The sequence below is a fragment of the Herpailurus yagouaroundi genome, unplaced genomic scaffold (assembly GCF_014898765.1).
Source record: "Herpailurus yagouaroundi ecotype Mexico unplaced genomic scaffold, PumYag 67569, whole genome shotgun sequence".
Taxonomy (NCBI): Eukaryota; Metazoa; Chordata; class Mammalia; order Carnivora; family Felidae; genus Herpailurus; species Herpailurus yagouaroundi.
In genome coordinates, this window is record NW_024420375.1 from 4,152,452 (window position 1) to 4,168,343 (window position 15,892).

The 15,892-nt window shown below is 38.0% G+C and overlaps 1 protein-coding gene across 8 annotated transcripts in view; it reads right to left on the reverse strand.

The window, feature by feature from the left end:
- HDAC8 (histone deacetylase 8) overlaps positions 1-15,892 on the reverse strand; it is a 226,833-nt gene that overhangs the window by 126,028 nt on the left and 84,913 nt on the right. For all 8 annotated transcript variants that reach the window (XM_040467749.1, XM_040467748.1, XM_040467753.1 and 5 more), the window contains 2 exons: positions 6,782-6,954; positions 4,170-4,264 (listed from right to left, as the gene is read on the reverse strand). In XM_040467749.1, coding sequence (XP_040323683.1) covers positions 4,170-4,264; positions 6,782-6,954 — 268 coding nt within the window. The remainder of the gene's footprint in view (positions 1-4,169; positions 4,265-6,781; positions 6,955-15,892) is intronic.

The window sequence follows — 15,892 nt, forward strand, 5'->3', positions numbered from 1 at the left end:
TACTTAAGGGTAAATATAACAAAATTTGTGCAAGACTTGTTCACTGAAAAGTATAAATGAAAATTTGAAATTAAAAACTTAAGAAAATGGAGAGATATAGCAAATTTTTGGATTGAGAGATTAAATATCGTTAAGATGTTATTCCTCCCCAAAATTGATCTATAGATTCAGTACAATCTACAGATGCACTGCAAGACTGTTTTACACCAGTAACATACACTTGTATATAAATCTACACTTGTATATAAATCATTATTTTCAATGGCTACATATATTTCCTCATATGAATCATGCATAGTTTATCCAACCAGTCCATCAGAAATGGTCTGGTTAAGTAAATATTTTTCACTCACTAAATTTTGTTACTAAATCTATCTGATTCAGGTATATACATATCCCTGATATATATGCACATACATATACATATATGTATATATGAATATATTATATAACATAACTGCCATACTCTATCCTAGATCATAGGATCCAAATAGTATTACTGGATTACAGAACATTCTTATATATGATAGTCCATAAGCTTTATTACATGGAGTGGGTAATTTGCTAAAGTAGCCTTGTACTGGTCTTTTTATGGGACCTCATGCCACCTTTGGGCTTTCTCTATGGTAGAGATACCTGAGCCAGCCTATGGGCAGATTCCCTTCCTCTCCTTCCAACCTGGGCTCAGCTCTTCTTCCAGCTGGGATTGCTTCCTTACTCCATGCCTGGCTGGCAAACTTGGCTCCCTAATTCCTGAGCTGGGACCAACTCCCTGATCACTGGCTTTATGACATCACTGGTTTTATATCTCATGAGAACTATGACTGAAATCTCACCATTAATTACTTCTAATATTTATGCTAGACTTGTCTTCTCAACTCCCTTCCCTCAGTTGGCAATCTCGTGTTTTCCCATGGGCACATCTGTTTCCTACAGCTGGGATACCTGGTACTTCTTGCAAAGGATGGGTATTTGCTACTGGAAGTCTTTTCAGCAAAAGGCTTCTAATTCTTCCATCTTAAAAAGAGTTTTACCATGTGAATGTTGAGACCCTTATTATTAAAACACTCATTTATTCAGTTGTTCATTCAAACAATGAACACCAACAAGATGGGTGGCTGATATTGTGCTAAGCACTGAGAGGGAATACAGACAACAAAATACAGATGACCAAATGAATAGTATAGACTATGTTATAGGAGTGTACTGGAACCTCTTAACAGGTTTGCCTTTCTCAAGTCTCTCTCTTTTGCAATCTGTCTTCTGTGTGCTACTGAGTAAGCTTTCTAAAAACCAAAGTTCATCTGTTTTCACAGAAATAAAGTATACACTCTTTAGTGCAGTGTTCAAGGCTCTTCATAATGTGGCTCCAATTTTCATTCAAGCCTTAATCCTTCCCACTCTCCCTTAGGAACTCTATGTTCTACTACTTTATCAAACTTCTCACTGGTCCCATGAGGAACCAGGTCCTTTCCAATCCCACTTCCCTTTGCCTAGAATGTCTTTCCCTCTTCTTTACCTGTCAAACTCTCAATCAACCTCCATGATTTAGTTCAAAGTCTTGGTGAAACATTTCTTCTATTCTCCTCAACTGTCCTGGATTTGAGCACATTGTTCTGTCACCTATATCAGATGGTGAAATTTTTGAGGGCACTGGTTTTACTTGCTAGTCTTTGTATCTCTGAATTCAAGTCTGAATAAGGCCTGGCAAGTAGTAGGGATGCAATGAATATTTGTTAAATGAATGAAGGAATAACTGAATATGAAGGAAGAGCTCAAAGGGCCTTGGTATATTTAGGTAAGGGATTTTTTAAAGGCATGGGGCTTGAAGCTAGACCTAGGAAGACAATAGAGAGATGGAGAAAGAGCATTTGGAAGAGGAAGATTATTATCCCAGGACATAGAAGAAGAAAAGCCCAAGACTGAAAGTGAAGACAGTGGGGGGGGGGGGGGGTGGAGTCAGCCAGACTGCAGCTGACTGCTGCACTATCTTGACCTTTTCACTGACTAGATTTCTCAATTATATTTTCAGCTCCTGGAGGGCAGGGTATTTTGTACACTCCTTTGAATCCCTTTCATATTTGATGCACATCTCCACAGTCATTGTTCCTACTGTCTTGTGTTTCTTACTATGCTCTGTAACATAATTATTTGTATATCTACATACCTCTCCAGAACTTATACCAGCCTCCCTCCCAGGCTGCTTGAGGTAGGGGATGAGATGAGGTTTCAGTGTCTTTGAATTTTCCAAGACACCTATCATAGTGCCTGGCACACAATGGGTGCTCAGTAAATATTTTTTGACCTATCATTTGTTGATCTGATTACATAGAACCACAAGGATATTTGTGTGCAACTATGTATTGTGGCACAAAACTTATATATGCCTTCACACTGTGCAGTCTATTTTTGGCAATTTTCATTAAAATGTTATCTTATTGTACAGGGAAGACTGTCATTTCAATTTTCTTCTTTGTTCCTTCTTGGATGACTCACATTTCTTGTACCAGAAGGATATGACAGAAGGGATTCAAAAAGGGTTTGGACACATTTATGAATGACAAAGTCATAAATGTCTGGGTATAAGGAGTTGTTAGGAGCATGCAAAGGGGAAGGAGAAAACTTGCATTTTACAAGTGCCTATCATGTGCCAAGAACTGTGTTAGGCAATTGGCATACATTGTATATTATTTAATCTGGCAGAATATGCCAGCATAAAGATAGGACATGTCTATCTATAAGGCCAAGCCCACATCCATTCAGGCACATAGTTTCTCCAGGTACCAGAGGCAGTATTCATCTTTATTAAAATTTTATCAACCTTTTAAGACAGATGAATCTATGGATTTGCACTGTTTCCTAGGAACAGAACACTCATTCTCAATTCAAGCTCCTATTGTTTAAAACTTTTTTGACATAACTTGATCAGTTTTAAAGTCTCAATACTTTAAATTACAATGCAATCTGAGATAGTCCCACAGCAATAATAGCGATTACATTTGTTCACAAATGTAATTTGTTCGCTTATCTTTATATTTCATAAAGCTTCCAAATACTGAACAAAGGTAAGTCAAGTCAAGAAAAGAAACTTCTATTAACCCTGACACCAGCAAATTGTCTCAAATTATAGCATGCCTTCAATTTGTATTCTAAACACGTTGAGTGATTTTTCAGAGATACATATTATACCTCATTTGTGGTTAGAAGAAAATTGGAAGGAAATTCGTTTAGGTTGTTTCTAATTTTTAAAAAATAATAGTAACTTTAAAAAGAATAATGTTCCCAAGTATACAGATTCTGCATCTGGTAGGAATAAAAACGTAACCAAAGTACCATCTCTACTCCTGGGAATGGCTTGAGAAAGTGGGGCTGCAGGTACTGGTTCACACATTGGCTTCATTATAAGTCACATAATCTAAGGTCTACAACTACACATCTTGATCTGTGATAACATGCTTCCTGCCAAGTGTGGGGGTGGGTGGGAAGAGAAGGAATACACCTTCAGATAAGGGATAATCAGTATACTCACAGGTCTCAGACAGCTTTCTGTTAACCTGTTTTGGGAAAACTAAAATAGACATCTTTGCTCCGGGAAGTATAAAGCCCATCTCATATGACTAAAGAAAATGGTAAAGGTTCAAATGACCTTTCACATGGCACCTCTGTGGGCCACTAATCACTGGAAAAACACCAGACATGTCTTTGTGGTGATTATGTGTTTCTTAACTTTTATGTTAGCCAAAGGAAACTGAAAGACCAGGACTGACCCCAAAGAACACAGGTGTGACATCCACCTATGGGACTTTTTAAAGATAGACAAGAACCCAGCTTATGTGTTTAAAATATTTCCCCTTCTTTTTTGAGACTAGGGGATGAAAATATGCACGTATTCCAAAGAGTTCTTTGTGTGAACAGGTGACCCCTTCCCACAGTCTCTGTGATTAATTGAGAAATTAAAGTTAGTTGGCCTTTGAGATCTCTTGTAAAAAAGGCAGAAGGTCTTGGATATTTTGGAACAAGAGTCCACTATTCTGCCAAGACAGTGTGTTATTGTTATTGGAGTGTCTCTCAACAAAATGGTATTGAGCGGTGAGGACGTGATTTTGATTAGGTGGAATGACTCAGCTCTTCCCCTTAAAGAAGAGAGGACTTGTCAGAGCCTTACTTACCTCATGATCTGGGATCTCAGAGGATAGTGTTTTCCCTAGGATGACCCCGGTCAAGTATGTCCAGCATCGAGCCGTGTTGGCAAGGTTATAGCCTCCTGTCTCCATCAAGAATTGTGAAGTTAGGAAAGAACAGTCACAAAACAGCAGGAGAGGGAAGGAGGGTAAGGAAGGAGAGAAAAATGTTTTAATAAAAGGGCTAAAAAGACAACTCCAACTTGCAGAACTTCACCTAAACATCCCTTTATGCTGTTTTTGAACCATCTAGTAGTTGGACTTTAGTGGATTAGTCAGACCATGCACAGTGTGGAACTGGGAAGTCTAAGGCCTACAAAGATTAGAGAGGCCCTCATCTCTGAACAAATATGCACCTGAGGACTCCAAGCTCCTGAATTTCATCAAGTCATCAGCAAGACTGAGATCCCTGGAATCCAGATCTCTTGAGGTGACCTACCCAACATGAAGGTCTCTCTATGATGAAATTTGCAACAATTCTATAAAATGGCTGCTGGATATGATTTGTATGTTAAAGCTATTGGCAGATATAGCCCCATAAGTATCCAGGAAAGAGAAATGGAAAATGTTGGCAGAAATAGACTTCCTTCTTTCAATATCAGCATTACTTTTCTCCACAAAACACAGGCCTAGTGGCAGAGATCAACGAGAATGAGATGAGGGAAGGGACTGTTGATTGATGCTCTGACCCATCTCATCAGGTTCTGTCACAGTCAGCCAGCAGCCATATTATACTGGCTAATAATCAGCATATTTCTGCACTGAATAGATGTGTTCTGCCATGCAAGCATTAGAACATCGGCCTTTAGCTAAATTCCAAGAGTGTAAGGATGAAATGGAATGATTTCTTAAGCTCAGTGCAGCCTGAGGGAAATAGAAGCTGGTCTATTTTAGGTAGGGTAACCATATAATTTATTGTCCAAGTGGTACACTTTTAACAGTAAAAGGGACACTATTAATAATTACACTGGGATAACATGTATAAACTGGGACATATGGTCACCTTTCTCTTAAGCCTTGAAAGCCTTACTCTTTTAAAGGCCAGGGATAGTGGGTGTTTTAGAATATGTCATTTAGGCCTCAATGGGGTCAAATGAAGCTTGGGGACATGGTTATCTCCACTAATTGTCTATGTGCTATTGGGGGTTGAGAATTTAAGTGAAATAGTACAGATATTACCTTAAACATTCCTGATGTGAAAAATATGAATTTATAAGATTGACTTATTGGGCATAATTATTTGATTTCAAAAAGATCCAACATAGATTTTAAGTAGTAAACTCTTTCTGGTACACATACAGGATTATTAGATTTGCAAAAATTCCTTTTACATGAAGGCATTTTCAGGAATACACATATTGTATAAGAAGAGTTATGTATTCACAAGCCAAAACTTTGGGCTGAGAAAGCAAAGTGACTTTGAAAATGCTAAGTAAAGGCTTACACAAGTTTTCACATCTGTGTAAAAGTTGAATTTGCACAGATGTATATTGTAGAAAGGGCTTTTTTCTTTGCCCGAGCTGTACCTGTGTCATAATCAACATCCTTAGTGCTGTCAAGGAAAGTAATATGTTACATAGCATTTATCAATTTTATCTTTTCCCTGAGTTGAAGTTAATAGATGTCTTGCCTGCTTTTCATAAAAGGGTGTCTCTTGTAAGCACCTTTAATTTTGATCCCTCTAGGGTTTGAGTCTGCCAAAGGACCTGGCTTGTGTATTTGTGTTGAATGCTCACTCATTTTCATAAGGCCTTCCCACAACCTCCTCTAATTTGGTTTTTACAATAGGTCGACAGAACAACAAACTATTAGCTGTTCCATAATTCTTGTGTTTTAAGCTCAATCTGCTTGACCATGTTATTTTAACGCACAATTCATTCACCCAATGAAATACAGATTGTGCCAGATGGATAGATAGAAGATTCTCAACAAGGCATCTTCAAAAGTAGTTGAGGTTGTAAAAGGTACTTTCACAAATGTGTAAATGCTTCTATTGAATAGACTCAGCTTTCTCTTGGTCAAGTAATACAAAACATCAGTACACACTGAAGGCAAGAATGCCCAAGAGATTCTAGATCTCTCAATTTTGCTTTATTGTAACAAATCCATGCTTTTTTTGGTGGGGGTGGGAGGGAGAAGTCATTCTTGAATTCAGCTTAGATTATTTAATTAATTCATGTGTTTACTACTTATATATGAGTAGACTTAGAATTTTGGTGGTATGTTTCCAAAGGATGATTATTAGAACTGAGAATCAAAAACTACACCGAGTGAAGATGGATTAAAGTCCACTGAGGTTAACACCCACTATTCTTAATAAGATCTGATGGCACCTTTAACCAAAGGCCCTTTGCTTTAGGAATTGAAACTTAGACTTCACAGTACCAAGGAGTCAATGCACATGCCAAGCTGAGGAGAAGTGTGCCACAGTACTTCCTTATGCTGAATTGTGAAAGGGGCAGAGTTCTTTGACTCAGGCTTCTGGATCACAGGCATGTGGGTATTATCCAATCTAAGAAAGCCAAGTTTTACTCAGTGCCAGTGGAAAAAATGTGGAAGAAGGTCAGCAAATTCTGCTGGTGAACTTCCTTTGTACTTACCTCCTCCCAAAATGAGTGTTGCCAATTGCCACTGAAGGATGTACTTAAGACATTTGCCAATTCCCACTGGAGTCATGTTAAAGGAGCACATGGGATCCCCAGCAATTGTATCAGCTCCCAGCTGTAAGACCACTGCTTTAGGATTAAAGGCTATGTATACCTCCTTTAGTACACTGTGGAAAAGAGAAAAGATATAAAATGTCAGAAAATGACAGGTCATTTTGGTCTGGGGGGGCAATTGGAGACATAACTGAGTCAGCAAATAGTGAAGGGGGGAAACCCAACTTGTCAAACCCATCAAACTTTCCATCTAAAACAGGTGATTCAGACTGTATGTAAATTATACCTTACTAAACCTGATTTACAAAAAAAAAAAAAAAAAAATTCCCTCCACCTTCACCTTACCAACAATCAAATTTATGTTATAGAACTCAAACTTCCTTTAAATATTTATATTAACTTTAATAGCCATAGGACATAGTGTATATATTTACTCCATTTTATAATCTGGGAAAGTAAGACATATACACTGCATAGTTAAGGATTATTTATGATAATTTAAGATTGCCAACATCCTTGGAGTTTATTATCTAGTTATCAATGGAGACTGCTGAAGAGAATTAACATGCTTTGAAAGCATAGATGTTATCAGTTTATTTTCTATTATTCTAAAAGACTTCTGGGTTATGAAATACAGCCCTCCCCAATTCATATGTAACCAGAGTATTATAGGATAGAGAATAATAACAACTTACCCAAAATTATAAATCTGAAAGTACCCTAAAGAATAAGTTGTAGTGAGTAGTAATGAGGATAATTTTGGGTAGAATCATACAGTGGTATCAAATCAACCTAACAGCTTTTTTCCTGACAGTTATAAGCATCATAGATGAAAAGGAAGTTGTCAATGTGACAGATGACCTTAGTTAGGCTTCTAGTATTATCATTAATTGAACACTTACACTGTCCAGAATGCATTCTTAGGAGTTAGAAAGTCCCTGCTCTCACGGGGCTTACAATCTAGTTTTCAGACAAAACATATACCAGCTCTCATGGGACTGAGTAACTCTTACAGAGACATATAAACAAGTGCAAATTAACATACTTCAGAGTTGAGAAAAGGCAGAGTCAGAAAGTGATACAAAATGTTGGGGTTAATGACCCCTTCATAATCAACATGTCAAATTATACCAATGCAGCAAAAACAGAAAAATTCCAGATCCTTTTGCAACTGCAAAAAGAATTCAGGGTTATAAAATGCCATTCTCCCAAATTCATATGTAACCAGGGTATCGAGACTGTTGAAAAGTGCTCAGCTGCAGAGGCATTCTTTGACTCAAAAGAGTGTTTTGTTTTGATTTCTCATCTATGCAGACAAATATTGTGTGATTGTGGAGATTATAATAATATTATAAAACTTATGACATATGATCCTTTTTTTTTTTAATTTTTTTCAACGTTTATTTATTTTGGGGACAGAGAGAGACAGAGCATGAACGGGGGAGGGGCAGAGAGAGAGGGAGACACAGAATCGGAAACAGGCTCCAGGCTCTGAGCCATCAGCCCAGAGCCCGACGCGGGGCTCGAACTCACGGACCGCGAGATCGTGACCTGGCTGAAGTCGGACGCTTAACCGACTGCGCCACCCAGGCGCCCCTGACATATGATCCTTAATACAGGAATACTCAAGCCTATTCTCTCTTTCATGTGCTTATCTACTGGTGCAGAGGGAAAATAAGCCACCTGAATAGTTAGCTAACATGTATTAAGCATCTACATGTACAGAGAACCCCATTTGCTGCTATCAGGAGACACAGAGGAAGGCATGATCTCTGTTCTAAAAAGGTTTATAACTTTCAGGAAGAAGAAGGAGGCAAGAAAGACCAATGTTTCTTCATTCATTCTATCCCTCATTTTGCACAAATTTACTGACTACCCCCTGTGTATCTAGCATGAAACTGTACCAGATGCTGCAGGAACAAAGATGAATATGACACAGCTTTTATCTTTATGTGGCTCAAAACTGAGGGGAAGACTCATACTATGTTAATCAGTAATTAAAGTACAATGATAAATGAAGTATCCGAGATGGCACAGTGAAGCGAGTAATTGATTTTTCCAGAAGATGTTAGAAAAAGCTCTATAGAGCTAACTTTTGACTTGGGTCTTAAACTTGAGAAGAACTACAATGAGCCACCTATTAAAATGGCAAAAATGAAAAATAGTGATAACATCAGTTGCTAGTGAGGATGTGGAGAAAGTAGATTACACATAGATTGTGAGTGGGAATGTAATATGGTGTAGCCACTTTGGAAAATAGTTTGGCAGTTCCTGTCAAAACTAAAAATAGACTTACCATGCAACCTAGCAATTGAACTCTTAGGCATTTATACCAGAGAAATTAAGGCTTATTTTAATATAGGAACTTGTACACAAATGTTCATAGCAACTTTATTTGTAGTAATCCAAACAGGAAACAACTCAGATGTACTTCAACAAGTGAATGATTAAACTGTGGTATATCCAAACTGTGGAATATTGCTTATCAATAAAAAGAAACAAACTATTGGTAAACGCAAAAAAACTTGGATAGATCTCAATGGAATTATGTTGGTTGAATAAGGCCAGTCCAAAATCTATATTGCACAATTCCATTACATACCATTTGTTAAATAACAATTTGAGGGATGGAGAACAGATGGAGGTTGCCAGTAGTTAGGGATGGGTATGGCTATAAGATGGTAGTATGAGACAACTTTGTGGTGATGGTATAGTTCTGTACCTTGATTGTGGTGGTGGTTTTGGTTATACAAAGCTACACATGTGATAAAAATCTCATAGAGCCACACACACACATACATACACACACACACAGAGTGCATGTATAACTGATGAAAACTGAAATAAGCTCTATGAATTATACCAATATCATATTCTTGATTTTGATGTTGAATTATAATTGTGCAAGATGTGAACATTGGAGGAGGCTGGAAGATGGGTGCATGGAACTTTCTTGTACATTTCTTTGCAAACTCCCTTGAAACCATAATTATGAAAATAAAAAGTAAAAAGAAAGATGAGGAAAAGTTTACAGGCATGTGGGGTGAAGGTAGTGGAGTTGGAAGCAGGATGGTTGTAAGAGTCATTAGTAGGGGACTAGCTTCAGAGAAGGAACTGCATACGTAAGAGCATGATGGTTTGAAACAAGCAGTAGTGGGAGTGAAGCTAATGAAGTAAATGTGGTTTAGGGCATAAAGGGCCACAGATATGCCAAGGCAGGCTAATGAGTGGGCTTTTACTTTAGGAGTATGAAATATCTCAAACATTGCATGTGTCTGTGTATTTACACGTGTGTATGTGTGTTGGGGGAATGATCAGATTTACATTTTGAAAAGATACTCTGGGGGCACCCGGGTGGCTCAGTCGGCTAGTGTCCGACTTTGGCTTGGGTTGTGATCTCACAGTTTGTGGGTTCCAGCCCTGTGTTGGTCTCTCTGCTGTCAGAACAGAGCCCACTTCGGATCCTCTGTCTCCCTCTCTGCCCCTCCCCTGCTCGCTCTCTCCCTCAAAAATAAACAAACATTAAAAAAGAAAAGAAAAGAAAAGATATTCTGACTATAGCATAAGATACATTGAAGGTTATAAGGGGGCTTTTGCAACAATCCAGGCCAGTGGCAGCAAGGTCAGGGAAGAAGAGATGGATTTGGGAGATACTTCTATGATAGAATTGATAGGGCATCACATATTGACACACAAGGAAAGTGTATACATATAACACTCATGAGTGTTTGGTACTAGGGCAGAGGAAAGGATAAAGAAAGGCAATGTGTTTCTGGAACAGTTTTTTTAGTGATAGCCAGGAAGAGAAAACGAGTCCTCAGGGAGTTCTGATGAAGAGGGCTATGGATGGATGGAGAAAAGGGTAATTAGAAGCTTTGGAAAAGGTAAGGTAATTTGTACACAGTGTAAACTTCAAAGCAACTGCAAGTGAGGACAGTTTACATGTGAGGGCTACATGGTGGACCCTCTTAAATTCAAGAGTGGAAGTTTTCATTTGGTTTGACAGTCAAATGGGAGTCACTGGAGAAATATAAATACTGATGTTGCTGAATGATGCTTAGGAACTTTGATTTTTGCTGTTGCATGGAAGGCCAACGAGAGAATGTCTGGAGGCAGAGGGATTGGCAAAAAGGGTATTGAAGCATGAGAGCAACAGGAAGCAAGATAAGGTAAATTTGGGGAATAATGAGAGGGCTAGGTGACAGATTGGGTGGGGATGGGGGGTGGTCAGAGTAGAAAACACACTGTGCCAATTCCTCTAGAATTCACAGGGGCGGGGGGAAGAGAAATTGAAATATTCTTTGTCCTACTGCTACTTCCAAATCCAGTCTTCTTTCCTCTTATCAATCTCTCCTCTTTTGAGTCAATGCCATTTGCTTATACTACTCAAAGGCTATCTAAGGTCCTTTCTATAGACCTACAAGGTATTCTTTCACCTCCCTTGAAGACATTAGCACCTGATTCACAAGTTTTCTGTCTCTCCCTTTCTCTGTCATTATTCTTTGCAGTTCACTACTCATTTGCTTCCTTAGATCTTGATTCAAGCACCTATTCTTACCTATCCTAGGTACTAGAGGTACAGAAATAAGTAAAATTCAAGGACCTTATTGCCCAGTAGGGGAAGAAGATAGGAAAACAAATAACTATGATAAGTGCTATAATATCCATCCATTCATTCAAAAAATGTTAACTAAATGCCTACTGTATACCAGGCACTATGTTTGGAAATGGGTTTGCTATTGAACAAAAGAGACCTGCTCCTTCCCCCTGTGACCCTTCTAATTCTCCGAAATAACAGTTTCTTCACCTTTTGAACAACAGTGATGTCCACCTGCACTCCACTTTAGGTATTGCTAGGCATAGCCATGCTTTGGGACCTGACAAGGAAGTGCTTAGAAATGTTCTACTTCTAACACCCTGAACTTGGAACTGCTTTTTAGGTGTACAGTTTTCCATTTTCTGGTTGAACTTGTTCTTTATTCTCATTTTAACTCCTGCTTTCTTGTCTTTCTCCTATTTTCAAAGTCCACTAGTCAATCTTTTGACCTCATTTGCTTCACTACTCATTTTTTTAAAATGTTTTTTTAATGTTTATTTATATTTGAGAGAGAGACAGAGTGTGAGAGGCAGAAGGGCAGAGAGAGAAGGAGTCACAGAATCTGAAGCAGGCTCCTGGCTCTGAGCTGTCAGCACAGAGGCCAACGCGGGGCTCAAACTCACGGAGTGTAAGATCATGACCTGAGCTGAAGTCGGACGCTTAACCGACTGAGTCACCCAGGCGCCTTGCTTCACTACTCATTTTGAATAATATAGTTAGTCATTTTAAAAACTCTTGGTAGCATACTTAATTCCTTCACACCTTTGTCGTTTTTGTCCTGATAATCCTTAAGTCCTTGGATAAACCACTCTGTCAGAATTTTCTGCTCTGTTCTTCTGGAGAAAGCTGAGAAGTCAAACCAATTGCTTCCTCTACAGTTTATGCTTACAACTCCAGTTCAACAAATTCCATAAGCATTTACTGACTGTTCAATATGTGCCACTCCCTCTGTGCAGCTTGGCAATCATTTGCTTCACCTCTTATTGATAAAAAATTACATTTCTTGCAGCATCTAGTCTAATTTTTTAAAAATACAAATACAATGAGAGCACATTCTTGACGCTAAAAAATAAAATAAATATAAAAGTCTATCAAATAAAAGTGCAAAATCTCTCTCCATCCCCACTCCTTTTCCAGAGGTAACTGCTGATTCATTACACATAGCTTCAACTAGCTCAGTCAAGTATGAGGCAGAAAAAGTTTGACGTGTTTCTTTACAGATTAAACTTTCTCCTGCCTCATACTTGACTGAGCTGGTTGAAGCTATGTGTAATGAATGCCTTCCTCTACCTCTTCTCTACCTGACAATGTTTTTCCTCATATTCCTCCTTTTCCTTGAGGCTAATTTTACCACCCAGGCACTAGATCCTCATTTCTGTTCCTCTAAGGGCCACGTAACACCAATAAGCTCTTTCTTACATCTTTAGTCTCTGCCTTTCTACTGATTCTGTTCCTTCAGGTTATAAGTTTCCTATCTCCTCCTCCCCTTCTCAGCACTGCCAAATTTACCCACTTACTGGTCACCTAAGCATTCTTTTTGCAATCCAGTTTCTGATCTTACTGTTCTCAGTTTCTCTCTTGAAAGGAGAGAGACCTGTTGGTTATGATATCCAAAGCTTTTTCTCTGTTATCTTTTCTAACTTCTCAGAAGCAACTAATAGTTGATACTATTCAAAAATCTGTAGTTGATCATCAATGGCTACAGCTACATTAAAAATATTTTTAAATCTTTAAAAAACCCAAAATTTATTGATAGTCACATAACATACAATTCCCCCATTTAAAGTGTACAATTCAACAGCTTTTAGTATATTCACAGAGTTGTACAACCATTACCACAATGAATTTCAGAACATTTTCATCATCCCCCAAAGAAACTCTGTACCCATTAGTGGTTATTGCCTATTCCTACCATTCTTCAATCCCCAGGCCTTGGCAACCACTAATCTACTTTCTGTCTTTATGGATTTGTCTGATTTTGACTTTTCATATGAATGGAATTATATAATATGTGGTTTGTAACTGGCTTCTTTCACTTAGTATAACATGCTCACAGTTCATTCATGTTGTAGCATGTATCAGTACATTGTTCTTTTGACCAAATAATACTCCATTATTTGTATATACCAAATTTTCTTTATCCATTCATCAGCTGATGGACATTTGAGTTATTTTTACTTTCTGGATAACTGAAAAATGCTGTTATGGGCATTTGTGTATAAGTTTTTGTGTAGATAAGTTTTCATTTTTCTTGGTTACCTACCTAGGAGTCGAATTTCTGGGTCATATGTTAACTGTATGTTTGTTTAACATTTATAGGAACTTCCAGATTGTTTTCCACAGTGGTGGCACCAGTTTACATTCACATCATCAATGTATAATATATGAGGGTTCCATTTCTTCCACATCTTCACCAATACTCGTTATTTTCTGTTTTGTTTTATTATAACCATTCCAGTGGGTATAAAGTGGTATCTCATGGTGGTTTTAATTTGTATTTCACTGATGACTAATGACATGGAGTATTTTTCCATGTCCTTTTTGGCCATTTGTATATCCTCTTTAGAGCAATGCCTCTGCAAGTCCTTTGCTCATTTTTAAATAGGGCCATTTGTCTTTTTAATATTGAGTTGTAAGTATTTGTATATTCTAAATACAAGTCTCTTATCAGATACATGGTTTGCAAAATTTTTCTCCCATTCTACAGGTTGTCTTTCATTTTCTTGATAGTATCCTTTGAAGCACAAAAGTTTTTAATTTTGTTGAAATCCAATTTATCTATATTTTTTTGTTACTTGTGTTTTTGGTGTCATATCTAAGAGAACATTTTCTAATTCAAGGTCATGAATATTTACATCTGTGTTTTCTTCTAAGAATTTTGTAGTTTTATTTCTGTCATTTAGATTATTTGGACTTAATTTTTGTATATGGTGTGAGGTAAAAGTCTAGATTCATTCTGTTGCATGTTGATATCCAGTTGTCCCAGATCCACCTGTTGAAAAGACTATTCTTCCCAATTCTTGGCACCCTTTGGGTAAAATTGACTGTAAGTATTTCTCGACCCTGATGAGTGTGACCCTCATGCCAGCACCACACTGTCTTGATTACAGTACCTTTTTAGTCAGTTTTGAAGTTGGGAAGTATATCTTCCAACCTTGTTCTTCCTTTTCAAGATTGTTGTGACTATTCTGGATTGAATTTTTATATAAATTTTAGGATCAGCTTGTCAATTTCCACAATGTCAGCTGTGATTTACAACCCCATTTTGACTGTGCTGAAACTGTCATCTTACCTCCTTCTCTATTCCTTGTCTCTTCTAATGATACCCTATCCTTTCAGTTAGTCATGTTCAAAACTCTGAGGCTCTTTGTGATTTCTCCCTTTCTCTGCTCCTCTTCAGTTAACCAGTCTTGCACCAATCTCTCTCCCATTCCTTCCTCTCCATTCCCACAATAGTATTGGCCCTTATGACCTCTTTTGTGGAGTACATCAATAGCTTCTTAATTAATTTTTCTGTCTCAAGTCTCTTACTTCTCCAATCCATCATGCACATACACTAACTACAATCAGATTAATTTTCCTTAGGGATTATTTTGATCATGTCACCTCCTTATTCAAAACCCTTCAATGTCCCTCTATTGTCTTTAGATAATGCTTAAAATTCTTAGCCTTTAATTCAAAGTTCTTCATGATCGGAATCCACCCTACCTTTTTATCTTATTTTCCTGTAACTCCTTAACCCATATTCTTCTTTTTTTTCTAATTTTTATTTTTTTAAATTTTTTTCAATATATGAAATTTATTGTCAAATTGGTTTCCATACAACACCCAGTGCTCATCCCAAAAGGTGCCCTCCTCAATACCAATCACCCACCCTCCCTCCCTCCTACCCCCACCAACCCTGTTTGTTCTCAGTTTTTTTTTTTTTTAATTTTTTTTTCAACGTTTATTTATTTTTGGGACAGAGAGAGACAGAGCATGAACAGGCGAGGGGCAGAGAGAGAGGGAGACACAGAATCGGAAACAGGCTCCAGGCTCTGAGCCATCAGCCCAGAGCCCGACGCTGGGCTCGAACTCACGGACCGTGAGATCGTGACCTGGTTGAAGTCGGACGCTTAACTGACTGCGCCACCCAGGCGCCCCTGTTCTCAGTTTTTAAGAGTCTCTTATGTTTTGGCTCTCTCCCACTCTAACCTCTTTTTTTTTTCCCTCCCCCTCCCCCATGGGTTTCTGTTAAGTTTCTCAGGATCTACCTAAGAGTGAAAACATATGGTATCTGTCTTTCTCTGTATGGCTTATTTCACTTAGCATCACACTCTCCAGTTCCATCCACGTTGCTACAAAAGGACATATTTCATTCTTTCTCATTGCCACGTAGTACTCCATTGTGTATATAAACCACAATTTCTTTATTCATTCATCAATTGATGGACATTTAGGCTCTTTCCATAATT